This window comes from Tursiops truncatus, chromosome 10 (genome assembly GCF_011762595.2).
Source record: "Tursiops truncatus isolate mTurTru1 chromosome 10, mTurTru1.mat.Y, whole genome shotgun sequence".
NCBI classification, from domain to species: domain Eukaryota; kingdom Metazoa; phylum Chordata; class Mammalia; order Artiodactyla; family Delphinidae; genus Tursiops; species Tursiops truncatus.
The window spans coordinates 22,450,896-22,473,615 of record NC_047043.1 but is presented as its reverse complement, the minus strand read 5'-3'; the positions used below and the strand labels follow the sequence as shown (position 1 = coordinate 22,473,615).

General features: G+C 50.1%; 2 protein-coding genes across 3 annotated transcripts in view; one reads left to right on the top strand and one right to left on the bottom strand.

Annotated features, from left to right (window-relative positions):
• LOC141279713 (tripartite motif-containing protein 26-like) overlaps positions 1-153 on the bottom strand; it is a 45,255-nt gene extending 45,102 nt beyond the window's left edge. The window contains exon 1 of the transcript XR_012334386.1: positions 30-153. The gene's annotated coding sequence lies outside the window, so the exon portion shown is untranslated. The remainder of the gene's footprint in view (positions 1-29) is intronic.
• On the top strand, positions 7-22,704 carry TRIM26 (tripartite motif containing 26). 2 transcript variants are annotated; one of them, XM_033863913.2, is made up of 8 exons: positions 7-143; positions 12,608-13,095; positions 13,260-13,355; positions 14,612-14,842; positions 19,123-19,145; positions 19,637-19,752; positions 19,988-20,020; positions 20,538-22,704. In XM_033863913.2, exons 2-8 carry the CDS (start codon positions 12,658-12,660, stop codon positions 21,221-21,223), a joined length of 1,623 nt encoding a protein of 540 aa, XP_033719804.1. In that variant the 5' UTR covers positions 7-143; positions 12,608-12,657; the 3' UTR covers positions 21,224-22,704. The 2 variants fall into 2 exon arrangements, with proteins under 2 accessions (XP_033719804.1, XP_073666608.1); XM_073810507.1 differs by lacking the exon at positions 13,260-13,355.
• Positions 22,705-22,720: the final 16 nt, after the last annotated feature.

Sequence of the window (22,720 nt, the reverse complement as noted above, 5' to 3'; positions counted from 1 at the left end):
TGGAGGGCTCCAAAGAACCCGGAGATTACCGGGAGGGGACGCGCCGTCGCGCTGGGTGCTGGCGGAGGAGAGCGACCCGGAACTGACCGCCGCGGGAAAGAAGCGACACCAGCCCGGGATTCGCGGCTCGGAGCTGGGGACCGGTGAGTAGGGGGCGCCCGGTGAGAAATGCAGCAAAGCAGCAGTCACACACGCGCCCTGGGGTCCGGGCAACCGAACGCGGCCGCACGAGCGGAACGAGGCCGAGCCGCCGGGCCGGCTTGGGAGAAGGGTGAAGTTCGCGGCGTCCTCCCTCCCGGCCTAATCCTCCTGCTTGCTTGGGCCACCATTCGCTCCCTCCTCTTGGGTCTTCCTCGCTTTCCCATGTCCAGCTCAGGCACCCATCCATTCTTGTCTCCAGAGCCAGAAGTAAGCGGGGCCCAGATGACGGTCTCGTCGATTGGAGCCGCGTAGAGTGCCAGTCAGGCTCCAGGACCAGAGCCATGGTGTTTTGTTGTTGTTTTTTGTTTTTTAATTGGTCAGAATAAACCGGTTTAGCCACGTATACTTGGAGCTGTGCATTCACTTCCTCCTCCAGCCCATTAGCACATCAGCATTTTCCCTGCTGCTTTTCACCCTGTATGGCCTTAGAAAAGTGTGTAAATTTGCCTTTGTGGAGCTTATGAGAGGCAAACACTCAAATTCCCAGTACATTCCAGATTTTGACACCACGCCGCTTTGTGTGCACTTCCAGAGAATGATATTCGTTCGTGCATGCAACAAATATCAGTGTCAGGGACCGTGCCTGGGCTAAAAATCAATCCCTAGAGTTACTCACCCCCCAAGCTTAAAAGAATCAGCTTTTTTAAAAAATAGACTTTATTTTATATAGTCCTCAAACTGCAATTCCGTATTTTTGAAAAAAGACTATTTTTTAGAACAGTTTTAGATTTATAGAAAAATCGTGAAGCTAGTACAGAGTTCCATATACCCCAAACCTTGTCCCCATTCATTTATTAACACCTTACATTAATATGGAACATTTGTTAACAATTAATGAACTTGTATCGATACATTATTATTGGCCTGCATCCATAATGTATTCAGATTTCCTTAGTTTTTACCTAAGTACTTTTTCTGTTTCATTATCCCACCCAGGTTACCATATTCCAGTTAGCTCTCATTATGCTCCCCGTGGCTGTGGCAGTTTGTCAGACTTTGTTTTTTGTTTTGTTCTGTTTTGTTTTTTTTGTAGTACGCGGGCCTCTCACTGCTGTGGCCTCTCCCGTTGCGGAGCACAGGCTCCGGACGCGCAGGCCCAGCGACCATGGCTCACGGGCCCAGCCGCTCCGCGGCATGTGGGATCTTCCCGGACCGGGGCACGAACCCGTGTCGCCTGCATTAGCAGGCGGACTCTCAACCACTGCGCCACCAGGGAAGCCCCTCAGACTTTGTTTTTGATGATCTTGAGAGTTTTGAGGAATACCCCCCCATGTGTATTATAGGATGCCCCTCTATTGGAATTTGTCTGTTGTTTTTCTCCTGAATCTGGGCTTATGGGTTATTGGGAGGAAAACCACAGAGGTAGATTGCCGTTTTCATCACTTCACATCAAGGGAACATGCTTTATAACTTGATGCTGATCTTGATTACCTGGCTGAGAAGTCAGGCTTCTCCACTGTAAAGTTACTCTTCCTCCCCTCCCCGCCCCGAGCCCCACCCCCACCCCCTTCCATACTGTACTCTTTGGAAAGTAGTCAAACTGTGCGCAGCCCTGACCTAAGGAATGGGATTATCTCCTGCCTCCTTAAGGGCAACGCCATACATATATTATCTGGAATTCTTCTGTGTGGGAGATTTGTCTCTTTTGCCTTATTTAATCAGTTATTCAATCATTTATTTGTATCAGTATGGACTCATGGATATTTATTTTATACTTAGGGTTATAATTCAGTACTACTTTGTTTTGTTACAACTTTAGCCATTGCGAGTTCTTTTAAAGTTGGCTCCTGTGCTCTTTTCTAGCATGTATTTTTATAGAGTTTTTTGCTGTTGAAAACACTTTCACTTACGTGACCTCGATTGAAATTCAAAACTGCCTGGTGAACTTGACAAGACGTTATTCTTACCTTGTAAAGCAGTAAGGAAACTGAGGCCCAGGGGCAGTAGGTGACTTCTTAGATGTCACTTCCCCCAAAGGGAGTGATAGGCTGGGCTCGGACTGGGGTGACCACTGCAGAAGACACTGCGAGCTGCAGAGGAGAGCCCGTAGTTGGAATTGAGGCTTCTTGGGGTGACTTCAGACTTATACCCCCCAGGATCAGAATAGGAAACGACATGGAGAATGGGAAGAAATTGGTTTTGGAAAACAAAGGTTTAATTTAGCTGGCATCCAGGATGAATTAAAACTTGCCAACTTGGTAAAATGCAGTGACCTTTCCCCCCAAACTATATGTGCAGAGGGAGGAGATCTGGGTAATGTTTGTGGCCAAGAATGTCTAATCTGAGGGGAGCCCTTGGAGCCTCCTGCTGAAGCGAGATTGCAAAGTGGGAAGGGGAGTGTGGTGAGGGGGAGAATGAAGAAGATATGGGGCTCTGGAATCATGGGATAACATTTAGCCTCACAAACATTTACAGACTTTGTGCCCGATACTGGAGATACGAAAAGATAGGTTTGACGTGACCCTTGGGTTCACATCCTGGTTGGAAGAAAGATGGGTAAAAATATCAATTAGGAAGTGGTATGATAGTGCTATAATAGAAATGTAGTATCTGCAGGAGCTTCCCAAGGGAGGGAATTCATTCAGCTCAGAGGTGGGATGGGCACAGGAAGGACCTCACAGATAAGGGGGCATCTCTGATTCAGGCTTTCAAGGTTGAGCTGGGACTGAGAAGCTCATGTACAAGAGCAAGGGGTGGGGAGAGGGGCTGGTGAAGAAGGGGCTGTCTTTCCAGTTCAGTGTCTCTAGCGTTAGGATTCAAGGCTGGATGGGTAAGTGGGGGGCAGATTATAGGGGGCCTGTGTGCCCTGCTGTGCAGCTTGGACCTCAGGAGCTTCGAAGCAGGAGGGTGACGGGATGAGTTCCATGTGTTAGAGGACCCCAGCAGCACTTTGTACGAGATATGCTACATTTCACCACATCTAAGATGTCATCAATTATTTTATTTCCACACAGAAAAAATATCTTGCCAGTTAAATCATGGCATGCCATTTATCACATTGCAGAGATGCAAACATGTAATGACATGGGTGTCTCAAATTTGATTAAAGTAGTAACTTCCTAGCTGGTGGTTTAGGGCCCTCCTTCCTCTGGGGAATGAATGGTTAGACTGTCTCCATCTCACTAACCCATAGATTTTGAGTTCACTGACTCCATTTATGATCTTGAAGAAACTAAATTTGATAAACTGGTTTTTTCCTGCCGGATAACCAATTGTCAAAACAAACAAACAAAACAATAAAACTGGGATACCTGATCCAAAGATATCATCTATGTTTATTCTGCTTTGGTGGCTCTTGGTCACAGCAGTGACTTTATGTTGCGCAGTAAATATTCTGGTATGCTTGCCAAACCTTTATTTCAATTTGTCCTGTGAATTGCCTGGATGTTACCTCCTACCCCTATTACTTCATGGTGATATTGAGACCCAGAAAGGTCAAGAATCTAGCCCTGGGCTGCACAGCAGAGTAGCTGAGGCTGGGTGATAATCTGGGTTTTCATCCTAACCCAGGACTCTTCACTTTAGGCTTTGGTTAGAATGACAGCTGGGGTGGAAGAAGATCTGCCTGCTCCTCACTCACAATGGAGCAGGTTGGAGATCTGTTATGTCCTGGCAGGTTGTATTCTACCTGTGGGGCCCAGAGAGAACAGAATTGCCACTTAGTATCTACTTTTGCCCAATGCTTTGTCTAGATGAAGAGGCTGATTTTTCTGCATGAGCTCTTTGTATATTTCAGCCCAGTAACCATCAATAACTTCCTCTGCTGTATCTGGCAGGAATTTGGGGTGGGGATGGGGGAGGGCAGATGATAGACAAGTCCAAGCTGGCTGGGCAGAAAGGGCATTTATTGCCTCCAGTGACAGAAAAGTTCAAGGTTAGGCTAGCTTCAGGCACAGCTCGATACCGGTTTCACCGGATGCCATCAGGACCTGGTTTCTTTCACTTCATCCCTGGGTTGGCTTCATTCTCAAACAGGCTAACCCTCTGGCTAGCTGCTCTAGCAGCTCCAAACTGTTGGACCTCACTTCTTGCAAGTTCTAGAGAAAAAGTTCTCAAGAATCTTTTTTCCCCCGTGACTCAACTAGGTCTCCTTGTGTCTGGCTGCAATAGAGTCATGTTCTCAACCCTGAAGCAAGCACTGTGGCCAGGGGGGCTTACGACTCTTTCTCTTGTTCCACCTTTGAGCTGGGAGGAGAGCTCTGCCCCAAGCACGTGATCCCCAGAAAGGACCTGGGTAAAGTTAGCAGAGGAAGGAAGAATGGAAGCTGGTGGACCCCTTCCTGCAAAAGATAAACATTTACAGTACTTACTAGTTGGATCAAGGGACAATCTGATCTGCTGCTTTAGGGCTGATTCCCTGGCCTGTTACTGGGCCTTTCTTCATGCTGTTTCTTTTTATTATTTGTTTAAAGCATTAAACATACATACACACAATGGGATTCTATTTCCCGTTCACCAGATTGGCAATTTTTTTTTTTTTTAGAGTGTGAATAATCTATTGCGTATTTAATTGTTTTTTTTTTAAATTGAGGTATAATCAACATATAACATTACATTAGTTTCAGGTGTACAACATAATGATTTGATATTTGTATATATTGCAAAATGATCACAATAGTCCTGTTAACATCTGTCACCATGTATAGTTACAAAGTTTTTTCTTCTTGTGTTAAGAGCTTTTAAGATCTACTCTCCTAGCTACTTTCAAATATGCAATTCAGTATTATTACATATAGTCACCTTGGCAGAAATATAAAAGATGAAAATATCAGGTATTGGTGAGGCTGGAGCAGCATGGGCGCTCGGAGCCTGCTAGTGGGGACACGCGATGGTACAACCACTTTGGAAACAGTTTGGCCTGATCTAGGTAAGTTGGGGATGCATCCTGCTTGCCTGGGTGTACGAGGGCATGTGAGCAGAGATGTTCACAGAGCAGTGTTTGTAATTGTCCCAAACTGGAAACAACTCAGGGGCCATAAGAAGTAGACTACATCAGGGAGTTCCCTGGCAGTCCAGTGGTGAGGACTCAGCACTTCCACTGCCGAGGGCCGGAGTTCGATCCCTGGTTGGGGAACTAAGATCCTGCAAGCGGCATGGCGTGGCCGAAAAACAAAATTGGCTACATTAGAAGTAAAATTATTCAGTCATGAAGCAATGAAAATGAACAAAATCGTCTCATAATCGTGTGAGTGAACCTCACAGACTTGACGTAGATAGTCTCCCCCCCGCCCACCCCTCCCCCCCCAAATGCAGTACGATTCCATTCATTTGAAACGCTCAAAACCAGGATAAATAAACTGTTTTGTTCATGGATGCATACCTAGTGTAAAATGAAAGAAGAGGGAAGGAGCGATTATCACCATTATAATCACAACCATTTCCCGGGACACAGCTTTTTCTTCTCTCCTGGTTTCTGTACGTTCCTGGAGCCAAACCTTGGATACCATGACTGGGGGTGTGCTGGTGATTGCAGCCCACTGTTCTGCAGGGAATCTGAAGAAATCACTTCTGTCTAGTACTTTCTCATCTTGCTGGAGGGCAAGGACAAGTGGCTGAGATTTTTTGCACTCGTTCAGCAGATACTTAGGAAGCATTTTGTGGGCATCAGACGCTCTGTGCCTGTGCTTTATTCACTTCCTCAGCCAGTTTTTCATGTTTCCTCTGTCAGGCATTGTGCTAGATTCTGGGGATAAGGCGGACACAGTCTCTGTCCAATGCAGCGGGAAAAGCTGGTGTTAAATAAGTAATTATAATAATAAGTAGGGACTCAACGATTGCATAGAAGTATCCAGTGCAGTGTGGAGTGCTGGGGGGCTGTATAAGGGAGAGAGCATGTGGCCTCAGTGTGACAGGTCAGGAAAGAGGAGGTGGCTTTCAGCTGAGACTTCAAGCTGGAAAAGGAGTCTACTAAGAAGGAAAGGAATGGTGTTCTATTCAGAGGGAAGACCATTTTCAAAGGGTTCAGGCAGGAAAGAGCATGGCACTTTTGGAGGCTTAGAGAGGGGTTTGGTTTGTCTGTGGGATCGAGTTTGAAGTGGGCAATGACAGGAAATGAGCCTGGAGACAAGGCCTGGGCCTAGATTATCAGCGGCCTCACAGAGCGTGGGAAGGAGTTTTCACTTTATCCCTGGAGCCTGGGAATTAACCAGGGTGGTTACATGAGCGAACCTGTGTTTTAACACGTGGCAGGGTATGTTTGAGGGACGAAAGGAAGGCTGCGGTGCCTGGAACACTAGGCAATGAAGAGAGGAGGTTTAAGTAAATCGGGAAAGCCTTGAGGATTGTATAATCCCCACAGTTAGCTCTGATTGCAACTTCCAAAGGATCACTCAGTTATGTAACTAGATGTAAGCTCTGGGAGGGCAGGGACTTTCCCATTTTTGTTCTCTGTTGTATCCTCAGTGCCTGGCGCTTAGTAAATACCTATTACCTGTTGAATGAATTTTGACACCCTCCTACTTAAAAGCCTCAGCAGCACTTCAAAGCCTTGTCCCATCCAACTCCCAGTGGCTGCTGCTTCCATGCCCCACCCTGGGCCCTGTGGGGATTTCCACTGTTCAGAGCATGTCGTCTTGGCCTGGCCCTGGGGGTGTGCATGGCCTGCACTGTGCCTCAGAGCACCAGTGATGCTTGACCTGTGGGGGAAAAGTAACCCACGTGTGACCTCAGCAATGCACCGCCCACCAAACTGGCATCCCCTGAGATTGCCTGGTGCCCAGCCCACAGCCAGGCCTGTAAAGATATTGGGAGTCCAGGTGTCGGCAACAGGGTCATGGCCACTCCTTCTAGTGTCCAGATCCAGATCACTTACTTTTTGCCCTGAATTTTGTCCTTTCCTGCTTTGTTTGAGGTGTCTCACAGAAGTTTACTTCTAAGAGAATTTGGTTATTTCAGATTAAGAAATGAGGCTTAATCTGGAGCCCCAAGAGCCCTTAAATGCCTTCCCACAGGGCACGGAGCCCTAGGCTAAGCACTTTAGGATCACAAGGAAGAAGGGGCTCTTGTTTGGAGCCCCATGCGTGGACTTGAGAAGCAGCCTGGAGACCAGGGTGCAAATCCAGCCCCCTCCATTCACCTTCCTGGGCCTTGGAGTCCACATCTGGGATTCGGTGTCTTCTAGGGTCCCTTGCTGTGGCATGTAGGAGCCCAAGGCAGCAGGAAGGAGGGACGAAGGTGTGGGGCATCAAAAGCCATGGGAAGTTGAGGGAAGGTTTAGAACCTGCTAGAGTAGAAGTTGGCAACTGTTAAGAAACAGGGGTCTCGAGTTAGATCCTCTCCCTCTGGGATGGGTGAGGAGTGTAAGTACCTGCCCCTTACAAGGTGTGGGCATTTGCGGCGTTGCTTCCCTCAGCTAGTTTTTTTTTTTTTTTTTACCTGAATCAAACTGTTTATTAAAATTACACATACTACATCATAATCAAGTAGGGTTTATTCCTAAATAAAGATGACTTATAAGAAAATATTTTAACACAATTCATCACATTAATGAATTAAAGAAAAACACGTGACTATATAAAGAAGAAAAAATCATGTATCAAGTGATATATATATATATATATACATGTATGTATAATATATATATAGAATTCTCTAAATAGTAGGAATAGAAGTTTCTTTTCATAACTTGATAAAGTCTATCTACCAGAATTCTAACCATGAAAAGAGAAACCTCAGCTAGTTTTTACAACTCACAGTGGTTCTTGCAGCCAACACTTGTGCATGGCATCTACATCCTGAAATGTGTGCCAGAAATTACGTGGTGTCACCTCAGCCAGTCTGTTGACATATGCAGAGTAGGTATTTAGGAGATGCGGAGAGCTGTAGGGGACAGGTGGTTGGCGGGGCAAGGGGGACTCAAAAAGGTCAGGAGTGTCTCCAGTTCTGCCTGGTTCTGTGGAATTGAAACCAGCTTCTGGTTTATTGAAAGGACAGAAGACCTGTCCACCCCAGAGCGGGGGTGAGTGGCTTCTGGTAGAAGGTAATCCATGAAACGACTTGCTCAGGTTTCAGAATTCTCATTTGGGTAAAGGACGTAGGGTGGACCATGTCGTTGTGAAGACTTTCTGGCTCTGGCTTTCTATGGTTTCTGTCTACCCGAGAGCCAGGAATGGAGAGGAGTATGATAGTTTTACCCCTCATTGTGAAAACCTGTCGAGAACATCAGAATGTGCTAAAGGCACAAATGCTAGAAAAGCAGAATCACAGGGGAGCGTGGTAAGTTGGGGAGGGGTTTTGGAGAGGGTCAGTCTTGCGTCGGCTCGAAAGGGTTGGCTGTGCGGTGTGAGCCCAGGTCTGCCCACGTCTCATACAGGAGCCCTGCTGCCTGTCGAATCTAAGGCAAGGGTGCTTTCGCTCAGCGTCAGCAGTAATACATGCCCCTTTACTTTTGTCAGCACTCTCCAGTTTACAAAGCCCTTCCATTGAGATGACCTCATGCGAGCTTCCTGACAAAGGAGCTGGTATTAGGCCCTGTTTTACAGTTTGCCTGGGCAGAGAAGAGAGTGTAATGGATTGGGCTGAGGCATCGGCACCAGACACTGCTTCCTAGCCACGTGCTCTTGGGCAAGTTGCTTCCCTCCCTGAGCCTCAGTTTCCTCAGAAAAGTATCCTGAGCATTAAATAACATAAGATGTGTAAATGGCCGGTAAGGTGGGTCCTACAGAAATGCTGTCACCAAGAAGTTGTTAGTCGCTGGGCTATTGGGTTAGAGCCCTGACTTGAACCTGGTTTCAACCCACAGATTTACACCTCGAGTCTTATACATAGTCAGCAATGCCAGAGTAAGCCATCTTCAATATTTGTTGTATATTCAGGATGGAGCCTATATAACCAAGCAATGGGATTGAACATAGAACTGTACTGTGTTTCATTTGTTAGTTTCAGCAGACTCTCAAACAAATGCATATGCAATTAATATTGCCTTCCTTCCTCTGAATCCATTCATTTGTTCAGCACCTATGTATTGAGCTTCTACAAGTGTTGGGCATGATCATCTCTCTGTTAAGAGATTTTCTGACTTTTTATTTTGTTTTGTTGAATCATTTAAAAGTAAGTTGTAGTCATACAGTCCTAAATACTGCAGCATGTGTTGCCTGAAAATATGTACATACATACATAACTTCAATAAATGCTATTAAAAAATCAATAATAATTTCTTAATATGATGCAATACCTTGTCTTTTGTCTAATTTCCTCTAATTGTCCCCAAACTGTTTTTAATAGCTTTTTTTAAAAAACCAGGATCCAATCAAAGTATTTGCGTTTGATTGTTATTTCTCTTTAGTCTTTTTAACTCAAGAACAATCCTGTTTTATTTTTTATGACTGACTTTTTAAAAGTCCAGGCCAGTTGTCTTGTGGAATGTCTCCTATTCTGGATTTATCTGTCTCCTGATGATGGGCTTTAACTCATTCTTCTAACCCTCATATTTTCTATAAACTGGAAGGTAGGTTGAAAGAGGTGATTGGATTCATTCACATCAAACTTTTTTTTATTTTTTATTTTTGGCTGCGTTGGGTCTTCGTTGCTACACATGGGCTTTCTCTAGTTGCGGTGAGCAGGGGCTACTGTTCGTTGCAGTGCGCGGGCTTCTCATTGTGGTGGCTTCTCGTTGCAGAGCACGGGCTCTAGGCATCAGTAGTTGTGGCACGTGGGCTCAGTAGTTGCAGTGCGCAGGCTCTGGGGTGCACAGGCTTCAATAGTTGTGGCGCACGGGCTCAGTAGTTGTGGCGCATGGGCTTAGTTGCTCCGCGGCATGTGGGATCTTCCCGGACCAGGGATCGAACCTGTGTCCCCTGCACTGGCAGGCAGATTCTTAACCACTGCGCCACCGGGGAAGTCCCACCTCAAACATTTTTGGCACGACTACTTCAAAGGTGACATTGTGCAATTCATATGGCGCCACATTGGGAACCATATGCCAGAAACACCTGTCCCTCTATTAGCGATGCTGGATTTGGTCACTGACTAAGGCCATCACCAGATCTCTCCCTTATCAAGGTACATTAGGGAGTAACCCACTGGGCGGTACTTAGCACCATGGGACTGTCCTGTCCCCTAGTACCTCCTGGTTTTAGTATCTAATGATGATCCTTGTCTTATACAATGGAGCTTGCAAGATGGTGTTTTTCTAGTTCTATCATCCCTCCTACACTTACTTACCAGCATTCTTCTGTAATCCCTGGACAGGCTTTTCATCTAGTACATTAGTGACCATTTTCATACAGTGTTGGGGGTTTAAAGATCTGTGGAAGTCCAGCATGGAGCCTGGGTTAAGAACTCCTGCTCCAAGTGATGAGGGCGCCTGATTGTGTCAGGTTTTGTGTGGATGGGGAGCTGTAGCTGAGCTCTTCCTAGTCCTTTTATTCATCTGGTCATTTGCAACAGAATTAAATTCCCAGCCCCAAAGATAAACACATGCCATCCCCCTACAACAATAAAAGAAACAAATAACCTTAGCCTTTGAACTTCCAAGCCCCTCAGCAAAGTGAGTTGGTGAAGGGCTCCAGCACCCATAGGAATCACCAGCACCAGGACCCTTTCCTGTGTTACACCTCCAAGTGGCTGGGTCAGGCTCCCTTCCTCAACAGACAAACCAGGGAGTTGACCAGGCAATTCCTAGGATTTTTACTACCCTTATTAACATTCTAAAAACTTTATTACCTTCATTTACCAGTTAAATTCCTTGATTCTTTCATTTGAGCTTTGTAGGTACAGGTTTTTTCCACACTCTTAAAGTCACACATCTCTAAATCCATTGGAGCTTCCAGTTGGAGTTCGTTGTCAGCAGAAAGATAATCCCTTACATTTGTACAGTACTTTCACTTTATAAAGCACGTTTTATATATTGCTGCATTAGATCCTCAAGAAGTAGACTTTGTATTCCTGTGTCGTTTTCTCTTTGGGGCTTTATTTCTAGCTCATTCATGTCACTACAGTGAAAGACCTTGAAGGCCACTGAACTCTAATGTAATGGACTTTCACGTACATAGCCAGTAATCGGATTGATTTGCCTGCGGTTCCAAGGGCTTCATTCCAGCCTCGCAGTTACCTGCGTGCCCTGTCTGCTGGCTGTCTTCCCAGCGACTGCTTATTGCCTCCCGTGGGTCCTTCTGTGGGTCTGCGGCAGAGCAGGTTCCCCAGTTTGCCCCACGAGTCTCTCGTTTGCTTTAACTCTGGAGCTCGTGTGTCATTATGGCGGTTCATCCTCACTTTAAATTTCCACTCTTGCTCTACTTGTGCTTTGAACACTCACTGGATTTGGGGACCGTGGGTTCTGGGTTCTCTCCTAGATTCCCCCTCTATACCGCACTTATGCTTAGTATCTTCAACATAATTCTTTTACTCAACCCACTTAGAAACCCTTGAAGGTAAGTATCACTCTCCCCATTTTACAGATGGATAAACTGAGGCTCAGAGTACTTAAATGAGTTCTATCTTGTCACACAGTGTCAGGGGCAGGAGGAAGCTGTTGGGTTAAGTGTGCTAAGGCTCCTAACCTCAGACAGGAAGTGGGCCAGGGCTGCAGAGGTAAACAGGACAAAAGTCCTCTCTGTGCTCAGCTTCTGTGTTCCCTCTTACGGCCAAGCCCTCATCAGCACATCACGGTCGCAAGCCACCTGAGGCTTCCTCCCACGTTGGTCTCAGTCGCCCTTGTTAGCAGTAGAGCAGCCAGGCCAGCTGCACAGGGGGGCACAGCTGAGAACGAGTCCAGTGTGGTCAGGTCGTGCTCTGCCGGCAGGCTGAGTCTGGGTAGAGACCTGCTTTCTGGGGGAAGTGAACCAAGCCAAAACTTCAGCACAGCCCAAGGAAACATCTATAAAGGAGAACACCAGAACTCAGACTCTTGACGCTTCTTGAGTCTTGGTAAAGAACCTTAATGCGCTTAGTCCTTGGCACCTGAGATCTACAGGGAAGACAAAGGAGTCTCTTGACTCTGTCAGGGCCCCCCATGAACAGTTGTGCAGCCCATGCACTGCAGAAGTGAGGCAGCACTGTGCACATAATAGACATTGTAGATTTGTATGTTATGACAGTTTTTCAGCAGGTAGTTATCTGGTGCCTTGTTCTATCATAATTGGTACATTAGAGCAATTTCCCAACAGATGGAAGGAAAGGGTCTTGAGGTAGGAGTGCTTTCCCAACAGCGTGGCATGGGCTGGTGGCAGCTCTGCTCTCCCTTCTACCAAGCTACCCTCTCTGGGCCTCAGTTTCCTCATCTGTAAAATGAGGGCGTTGGACTTGAGGATCGGTAAGGTCCTTTCGCTCTGATTCTGTGTGAGCCTCGTAGGAGCTGCTAAGTATCTATTGATTGACTGATCGATCGCTGGGGCTGGCAGCTTTGTGCAAGGCTGCCATTTCTGCCCCTCTGCTGTGCCTGCTCTTGACTCCGTGTCTGGTCTCCAAGGAGGAGGAGTCCCCACCAGGGAACAGGGACCCCTCTGAGCTCAGGACACCATGGCTGCGGTGGCACCACTGCGGAGCCTGGAAGAGGAGGTGACCTGCTCCATCTGCCTCGATTACCTGCGGGACCCGGTGACCATTGACTGTGGCCACGTCTTCTGCCGCAGCTGTACCACCGACGTCCGCCCCTCATCAGGGGGCCGCCCTGTCTGCCCCCTGTGTAAGAAGCCTTTTAAGAAGGAGAATATCAGGCCAGTGTGGCAGCTGGCCAGCCTGGTGGAGAACATCGAGCGGCTGAAGGTGGACAAGGGCCGGCAGCCGGGGGAAGCGGCCCGGGAGCAGCAGGACACGAGGCTGTGCGAGCGGCACCAGGAGAAGCTGCACTACTACTGCGAGGACGATGGCAAGCTGCTGTGTGTCATGTGCCGGGAGTCCCGGGAGCACAGGCCCCACTCGGCCGTCCTCGTGGAGAAGGCAGCCCAGCCCCACAGGGTAAGCCCTCCTCACCCCCGCAGGGAGGGATGCTCTGCTTGGCACCCACCCGGAGGCGAGGCCTGGCGCAGACCCCTCAGAAGGCTTCTCGCTGGCCGAGGACTCAGCCCGAGTCCACCCTCCTGCCTCAGCCCAGAGCATCCCCACTGCTTGTCTTTCTACAGGAAAAAATCCTGAACCACCTGAGTACCCTAAGGAGAGACAGAGACAAAATTCAGGGCTTTCAGGCCAAGGGAGAAGCTGATATCCTGGCTGTGCTGGTAAGTGAGGCTGTTGAGGGAAAGCTCTGAGGCAGGCAGCTGGCTCCCTGGGAGAGGGAGCCCCAACTGGACTGACGGCCGGGAAGCCTGGGCTTTAGCCCAGGCCCTGCCGGTCGGAGCTCTATGGCTCTGGCCTGCTTCCTCGTCTCACAAGTGACTGGGTTGCCTGGATGTCAGCTAAGGTCCTTCTCGTTCTGTGACTCACCGCAGCTGCAGGGTGTGTCTGCTCAGCAGAGCCAGAGTGTAGGGAACTGAGGAAGGCCTGGCTTCGTTCTTCCTTTCAAAGAGAGGGAGAAAGACATGGTTCCTGAGAGTGAGGGGAGCAGGGGGCTTGGAAGGAGGGAGCTGGCTCCAGGACGAGAAGTGAGAGGGGTGGGCTCGGCAAGGCCCGACCAGCTCTGAAGACGCTGTGTCTAGCGAGTCCTGCGCCTGTGGTTGCCAGTAGTTTGGAAACAGGCAGCGCGTTGTGTGCTTGATGAGAGATGGGATCAGAGGGAAAAAACTGATAAGAGGTCCCAGTTTTCTGGGGGAACGTCTGTTCGGGAAGTGGGCATTGGAGGGTGGAGGGATGCTGGGGCCAGTCCCGGTGGTGAGCAGTTAGGCCCTGGGAGAGGGACAGAGTGAAGCAGGAGACGGCCCAATCCAAGGAGTGCCTCCAGGTGCTCAGCATGCGAGGATGCTGACCAGATCCCAGCCTGGACTCGGCAGGGAGACTTGGGGGCAAGAAAGGACATGGTCCCTGAGCATAGACGTTCCACAGTTTCACTGAGGGAAGAGGATATAGTCCTACATGGCAGGGATGGGATACACGCAGATATTTTACACATAATGGGGAGGATGCTGAAGAGAGGATTGGTCAGGCTTGGATAAAATTAATCAAGGAAAACTTCCTGGAAGAGGCAGCACACGGCAATTGGTGTCCAGGAGGGGAAAATGTGTTTGCTCATAATGTTCCTCAAAGGGCCCCAGAACATACTGGTTTACCTAGAACAGATAATGGCAGGCAGTCGGGGTTCCAATCCTGTGGTGTCTGAGGGAACTGACCTGACTTACCGTGTCTTCTTTGAGGAAAGGAGGTTGCCACAGGAGAGCTCTAAAGCCCCTTCCAGCCCAAACACTGTAGAATTCATGAATGGGGTCAGCGAGGGGCACGAGAGGCAAAGAGCCAGCCTGTGCACCCCTACACCAGATCCTGGAGGGATCTTCTACCCCGGGGCGGAGGTGTCACCCCCTTCTCCCCCTTCCCACCCCTGCAGAAGAAGCTCCAGGACCAGAGGCAGTGCATCGTGGCTGAGTTTGAGCAGGGCCACCAGTTCCTGAGGGAGCGGGAACAGCGCCTGCTGGACCAGCTGGCGAAGCTGGAGCAGGAGCTCACAGAGGGCAGGGAGAAGTACAAGACCAGGGGCGTCGGGGAGCTTGCCCGGCTGGCGCTGGTCATCTCCGAGCTGGAGGGCAAGGCACAGCAGCCGGCTGCAGAGCTCATGCAGGTGAGAGACCTCCCTGGGGCAGGGAACCGGGAGACCAGGACAGCAGGTCTTGGCCCTGCCACTCACTTACAGGACCTTTGGAGAGTCACTTCTTCTCGGGGCCTCAGTTTTCTGATCTAAAGCATGGAGATGATAATCTTTATCCCCACCACTTATTGCAATGATTGCATGAGCATAAAATAACTGGCATGTTGTCACTTCAAAAAGTAAATTTTCTACATGAAAGAGTTTAAAATTTTGAAAAGTGTTGTAGAAATGGAAGAGAAGGTTATTAGTATTTTTGTTACTGTCCTCCATGCTTATCACTACCGTCACGAGCCTGTCTTCTAACAAGTCATTGGCAGACACTGGTCCAGGGGAAGCTGTTTATGGTTCTGGAGATGAAGAAGCCTGAGGGATCAGGGGTCACTGAGGGAGGGCTGAGCGTGGGTTCTGTCAAGAACCCAGAGGGTCTGGAGGAGATGGGTAGCTGGGGAAGGGAGACTTCTCGAAGGCAGAGGTTTTCTCTGGGACTGTGGAATCAGCCTCAGAGAATAAGGTGGAAAGCAGGCAGGGGACCTCTGGAACACCTCCCGGAAGAGGCAGCTTTGGCCCTGAGAAAGGGAGGGTCATGGATTGGAGAAAAGGCTGCCACGTTGAAATGACACCACAGCTCCTTCCACCCCAAGCCTCTCAGAGGAGTCACACTGCCTTAAACAGGGCTCAGCGGCCTTTGGAGGGAGCATGCTCGATCTTTCTGCCCTTGCAGGCCAGGAGAAGGCCTGTGTGATGAGCTCCTCCACTTGCATGGTGGGGCTGCTGGCCGGCAGCGGAACCGCCCAGGACCTTCTCTAGGGAAGTGCTGTCCCTGGCCAGTGGCAGGGCGAGTCAGAGATGGGATGCTGGGGAGAGATGGCGAGTCCGCCGGGTACACGGGCCGGCACAGGTAGCCTCTGCCTGCCTCTCTATCATTGAGGATTCCGACTCATGCCTCGGGACTGGCGGGGACTTAGAACTCTTCCGGTCGAGCCCCTGCTGATGAAGTCCCTGACGACCAGAGAGAGGAAGAGTTTGTCCCAGGCCGTGGGGCAGGTCAGGAATCACGTCAGAGCTCCAGCTCGTGTGTCCTGACTCACAGGCCTCTGGCCTCTTGCTCTTCTTTTCTCTCACTTTGTCCAGAATGTCTCTCTGGTTCCTTCCTTTCCTCCAGAAGTCATTCAGTTCCCTAGAATTTCTCTCTCAGACTCTGACTGGGTCACTTGCTGCCTCTCCACCCCCTCCCCCCTCTCCAGGAGCGCGCATCCTTCCTTTCCCCACAGCCGCTGCCACCACGTGGATGTGTACTTGCTGTGGAACAGAGCGGGGACATAGCTGGGGTACTGGGGGGGCTGAGATCCAGCCGTGTCTGCCTGGAGGGGAGCCTCTCCACGGTCTGCCCAGAAGAGCTTTGTGGGCCAGCAGAGGCCCAGCCTTCAGTGCCTCTGAGACCACTCAGATTGAAGACATCCCTGGGGCCAGGTGGGAGGAGGGAAAGGAGACAAGGTGGGTGTCTGCTGAAAGTCAGTAAAGGAAAGGTTGGTGCTGGTGGGTTTTGTCTGTGTGTTTTGTTTGGGTTTGCTTTTGCCGCAAGGGAACTGGACTGCTCACTCCTAAACTGTCATTAGTATTTTACCAGAGATTAGTTGATTGTCAATGGAGAGTAAAGATGAGGCCCTACTAAGATAGGGGCCCTGATCTAAAAGTCTGGTAGAGAAATACACGTGAGAGAGAGAAGCGACAGGACGAGAGATAAAAACAGGGAATTCCCTGGTGGTCCAGTGGTTGGGACTTGGCGCTCTCACTGCCTAGGGCCCGGGTTCAATCCCTGGTTGGGGACCTAAAAATCCCACAAGACACGTGGTGCGGGAAAAAAAAAAAAAGAAACAGAGGCCTTTTGACAAAGGCAATAGAAAAGGGAAGATCTCTGGACTGGGACTATCAGGAAGACAATAAAGGGAACTAGGGGATAGGAGAGCCCCTCTGGAGGGAATTATGAAGCCCCCCTGGTTCAGCCCTGGGCAGGCCTTGCAGGGTCTGGTGGCAGGTCGTACCTCTGCCTGTTCCACTGTCGGTCACCATCCACACCCATGAAGAACCTTAGCGTTCTTAATACCCAGCATTGCTGTGATTCCTGCCGCAGCCTCTCTTCTCTGACTGCCTCTTTCACCACAGCCCCAGGAGTCTGGGGGGTGAGAGACCCTCCAGGCGCCTTGGGCAGGTGGCGTCCCTCTGGAAGGCCCAGTGTGTGGGGCTGCAGGTTGCCTCGGTACTCCCCAGTCTCCCATTCTGCGTCCTTTGAGAGAAGGGTTCCTGCACTTGTGCTCCGGGTCCCACCCTCTCTGGGCCACGCACAACCTTCAGCCCTTAGATGGGCCTCACTCTGTCTCTGTTCTAGCAGCTCCTGTGTCACAGAATATGCCCTCTTGGCTCCCTAACCGCACCCACCTACTGCCCATTTATTTGCCTTTTTATGTCACGTATCCCAGCAGAGCTGTGGCATACACTGTCTCAAGATTTGTCCCCCCGTTCTCTGAAGCTGGCTTGGACTTACTAGTTTTGAGGGACAGAGTAGAAGGATTTGCCAGCAACTCACAACCAGTCTCTGGTCAGTTGCTTCATGGTGGGGGCGAGGTGTAGCTCTGACCTCTTGGATGGCCTCCCCTCGAGCAAAACCCCAAGTTGTTCCTGAGACTTGCTGAAACAGTCCGCAGCAGCCACAGTTTGGCGATTCCATTTGTTTCCCAAAAATCCCACTCTCTCAAAGAGGTCACTGCCCCCACCCTTACCCAGTCCCCCTCCACACTACTGTCTTCTTCCTATAGCACCTATCACTTAATAGCATCATATAATAGATTTGTTATGTTGATTCTTTGCTCTCTGCTTCCCGCTGCTAGGGATTTGTGTGTGTGTGTGTCTCTCTCTCTCTTTTTTTTTTCCTGCTCTATCTCAGGCTTCTAGAGTGGTGTCTGACACATAAGAAGCACTTAAAATTTGTGGCATGAGTAAAAGGAAGGCAAAAATTACTATAGAGTATTATGGAGGATTTAGACTTATAAAAGGGAAATAACCAGTATCTCGCAAGAACCTCTTCCCCGTTCTACCCCCTCCTATCACTCAGATAGCACCATCCTCCCTCCTGTGCAAGCCGTGGGCTGTCCTTGATTATCTCTCACCAGTATGCCCAGTCTGTCTCAAACATACCTAGAATGTGCTGCTTCCCTGGCTCCACTGTACTGCCCTAGCCAGGGCATCATTATCTCTTGCCAGGTCCATAAACGGCCTCCAGACTGCCCCCTGATGTTGGCGTTGCCTCTCTTAATCCATTCTGTACAGGATGCCCAAGTGATTGATCACTTGGGATTTTGGCTAGCGACTATATCAAACAAGCTATTTCCCTCCCAGAAACAGTTCAGACATGAGGGGTCTAGAGCTGTCAGGGCAGCTGTCCATGAGGTCATCCAGAAAGCTGGTTACTTCCATCTGGTTGTTTCACTAACCTCAAGGGATGTTGTCCTCAGCTGTTTTGTCAAAGTTGGGCTCACCATCATATCCAAAACTGAGCCAAGGAAAAAGAGGAAGTAGAATGGAATTTCTTTTTTTAAAGGATGTGACCCCAAAATTATAGTCATTGCTTCCTTTTGCATCCCATTGGCTGGAGCTTAGTCACATGACCGAACCTGGTTACAAGGGGATCTGGGAAGTGTAGTTTTCTGTTGGGTGGCCCTCTGCCCAGCTATTACTCCACAGGTTCTATTACTAAAAGGAAGAAGGGGAAAATAGATCCTGGAGGACACTTAGCAGTCTCAGCCACTTGAAAAGCAGATCACATACATCACTCCCCTACTTGAAACACTTTGGTGGCTTTCTACTGAACATAGAACAAAATTTGAACTCCTTGCTATATACCTGTCCAGCCCTGCATGATGTGGCCCCTGCCCCCTTTGCCAAGCCCTTTCCCACCTTGCTTTCCTCCCATTCTTCACCTGGCCAGTACTGAGTTCTTCAAATCTCAGCACAGGTGTCATCCTCTCAGAGAAGCTGGCCTGTCATCCCCTTCTACCGCCCCCTCCATTTGCTCTGTCATTGTGATTATTTTGTTTGTTTTCTTTTTGTTTTATCCATTGCTGCCACTAGAATGTCATTTCCATAAGGAAGAACCGCATTTGTTTTGTTCACTGATGTGTCCCGGTCTCTAATAGTGTTGGTACATGTGAATGAAGTCTTCTTTGATTCACATTGACTTGTACTCTCTTCCCTTCCAGGACACCAGAGACTTCTTAAACAGGTAAAAGAGTTTCCTTTCCATGGTGCACCTCATTCCCCTGTGCCTTTGTCCCCTCCCCTGTGCCTTGACCATGATCCATCTGAATTAATGGCTGTGTGATATGAGGCCAGAGGTTCCCGCATTGCATGGTTCATCCTGATAACCTTCTCTCCTGGGAAGCAAGAACACGTCCTTGAGAACTGGTGGAGACTTGCTCTGCACCGGAGCAAGTTCTCTGTATAATCCCCACTCCGGTGTCCGCTATCCTTGTCTGAGACGGGACAGGATGGTGTGAGAACACATGTTGGTAGACAAAAGGGATCTGAATGTTGAGTCTGCTGGTGGTTGTAAGTCTTGGCTCAGCCTTGGGCAGTTCACTTAGTACCTCTGAGGCCCTGTTTTTCCATTACCTGGGGATAATCATACCTTTCCCTCCCTCTTCATAAATTGTCATGAGGATTGAGAGAAATGTAGGAAGAGCTAAGTAGCAGGTTTGTCTGTCATCTTCTCAGGTATCCACGGAAGAAGTTCTGGATTGGGAAACCCATTGCTCGTGTGGTTAAAAAAAGGACAGGAGAATTCTCAGATAGACTTCTGTCTCTGCAGCGGGGCCTGAGAGAATTCCAAGGTAGGGGTTGGGGAGGGCCTTGAGGTGGGAGTCAGGAGCTGGGGTGCCGCTTTGAGAAGAGGGTACCTGGCTCCTTCGTTTCGGATTCTCATTCCTCCGAGGTCTCCTGGTGGTTTTTCCCTTCTTGGGATCTCAGGGATGGAGCCTTGTCACGAAATTAATACTGTCCAAGTGAGAAACAGGTTCATAGGTTTGCTGGGCTTGAGGGTCATTGCTGTCCTTTTTTTCTCCCCAGGGAAGCTGCTGAGAGACTTAGAATATAAGACAGGTGAGTATCCAAAGGGTTGTTCCTAGATTTGCCTCAAATAAAGAATACTCTCCCCACAGAATCCTTCTGCCCCCAGGTAGCCCGTCCTCTTGTACAGCAGGGAGAGTTTCCCAGCTGCACTTCTGAAGTCCCCACCTTGCATTTTCTGACTATTCTGCTACCCTTCGTCTGCAGTAGAGCCCTCCACTGGAGCCTCTGACCCTTCCTGCCCATGTTTGGTCATTCTGTCCTCAGAGGTCCTGCTGCCAGTCCTTTCCCCTGTGACTGAGTTCCTTCTCATCTGCCCTGTCATGTGGCTCCTGTATTCGGAGCGAACTCTCTGCCCCAGGCCCCGCTGCTGTACTGCCTCTGGCCCTGCAGTCAGGCCGCGGTCACATACCCCTGAGGGGCTTGTTCACGCTGCCACAGATGTGGAGCGCACCCCTTGGATCGTGCGGTGTGGCAGCCCTGCTGTGGGACTGGGGGGTCCCCTCCTGGTCCGCTGGCGACACCGCTGCTTCTTCCTTTGTCCCCGCAGTGAGTGTCACCCTAGACCCACAGTCGGCCAGTGGGTACCTGCAGCTGTCGGAGGACTGGAAGTGCGTGACCTACAGCGGCCTGTACCAGAGAGCGTACTTGCATCCCCAGCAGTTTGACTGTGAGCCAGGGGTGCTGGGCAGTAAGGGCTTCACCTGGGGCAAGGTGTACTGGGAGGTGGAGGTGGAGAGGGAGGGCTGGTCCGAGGATGAAGAGGAGGGGGACGAGGAGGAAGAGGGGGAAGAGGAGGAGGAGGAAGAGGAGGCCGGCTACGGGGACGGATATGATGACTGGGAAGCGGATGAGGACGAGGAATCGCTGGGGGATGAAGAGGAAGAAGAGGAGGCGGCGGAGGAGGAGGAAGTTCTGGAAAGCTGCATGGTGGGGGTGGCCAGAGACTCGGTGAAGAGGAAGGGCGACCTCTCCCTGCGGCCGGAGGACGGCGTGTGGGCGCTGCGCCTCTCGTCCGCGGGCATCTGGGCCAACACCAGCCCCGAGGCCGAGCTCTTCCCAGCATTGCGGCCCCGGAGAGTGGGCATCGCCCTGGATTACGAAGGGGGCACCGTGACTTTCACCAACGCGGAGTCGCAAGAACTCATCTACACCTTCACTGCCACCTTCACCCGGCGCCTGCTCCCCTTCCTGTGGCTCAAGTGGCCAGGAACACGCCTCCTGCTGAGACCCTGAGCCCCACACCCACCGATGCTTCACTGCTCTGGGATTCCTGGGCTCTGTGATGGGAGGGGAGGGGCCTGGCTGGAGCACCTGGAGCAGGCAAGGGGAGGGACCCCGTGTCGCTGCCGCTCCCTCCTTGTGGCTGTGGCCCCCTTGGGGCCTCGCTCAGTGCTGTTCCACCCATCATGCTCTCGGGCTCCTCTCCCGCCCCCTGGGGTTCCCGTGCTGACTTCTGACCCTGAAGTCCACAGGGCTTCTCCCTCCCTCCTGCCCACTGCCTTTGACCCAGCTCTGCCGTCCTTGTTGAGTAAGAGGCGAGGCAGCACCTTCTTGCCCTGTGTGGCATCCCATGCCAGCTGCTCTTGGGAGAGACCAGTTGACTATTGCACCCAAGGCCATTTTACTGCCTTCCAATCCCATGGCTTCTCCTTTGCCCAAATCCACTCTGCTGCCTACCTCCCCTGGCACTTTAAACATGCCTACTGCCACCCCAACGCAGAGTTAAACATACATGAAAATGTTGGAAATGAACTGAATGAAAATCCACTGAGGCTTCCCAGGCCACTTAAGCCGCCTGGAGTGCGAGTGGAAAGCATCTCTTCACAAGGTCCAGAGCGGAGTCCATGCTTCTCTGAGACCAGGGCTGTGCATGTGAGGTTTCCATTGCCAGGAGGTGGGACTCCCTGAAGCCATCTGTGGTCTGAGGGGAAGGATCTAGATAGATGTGGCTTTGGGGTAACAGTTGTGATTGGTGATCATTGAATTATCTCTGGGTTGGTCCTCTCGAGGAGAGTTTTTAAAAGAATCCCAGATACCCACCTCTTGGTCAGTTCATATGAAAGCACCAGGGCAAATATCCAGCCAAGCAAAAACTCCCCTGCCTTGGAAGCCCTGATCAGTTTTTGCAGCAGGGTATGTATGAAACTTGTGTCACTGGCTCTACTCAACATCCAGCTTCCATTTTCCTAGGAGAGGGGCTGGGGAGGGCAAGACAGGGCTGTGCCGGGAGAGGAGAGGAGGGCAGCAGGGGTCCCCAGCAAGCCACCAGGTCTTCATATCAAGAGAGGGATCAAAGTGTATCCTCATCGCCCACGGGCCCAACCCAAGTCCCAGCCTCTGTCCAGGCTCCGCTAGTGCCCACAGTTGAGCACAAGCTCCTGCTCCAGCTAGATTACCTCTCAGCCTTTGTCCTTGCCCATTCCAGGCACTCTGCCAGTCCCCCCGCTTAGCCAGTTTTAACTTCTCCCCTGCTCTAAGAGACTCTTCCCAGCCGCTGTGGATCTCGGGCGTCTCTTAGCCACTACATTATCTGTAGTTGTACTCTTTGTATATATCACATGCTGCCTGAGTCACATGTACATCTGATTTCTGCCTCTAGTTTTGTAAGCTCCTTGAGGGCAGACACTGTATCTTATACTTCTCTTGTATTCTCCATGGCACCTAGTGCAGTGCTGGGCACAGAGTAGGTGCTCAATAAAAACTTGGTGAATGAACAGCCCGGATTCGTAT

Bases quoted from the DNA above. Each gene is read 5' to 3' on its own strand.
- TRIM26 (XM_033863913.2), top strand. From the start codon at position 12,658: ATGGCTGCGGTGGCACCACTGCGGAGCCTGGAAGAGGAGGTGACCTGC. The intron at 13,356-14,611 runs GTAAGTGAGGCT...CCACCCCTGCAG, and splicing joins CTGATATCCTGGCTGTGCTG to AAGAAGCTCCAGGACCAGAG. The intron at 14,843-19,122 runs GTGAGAGACCTC...CTTCCCTTCCAG, and splicing joins CGGCTGCAGAGCTCATGCAG to GACACCAGAGACTTCTTAAA.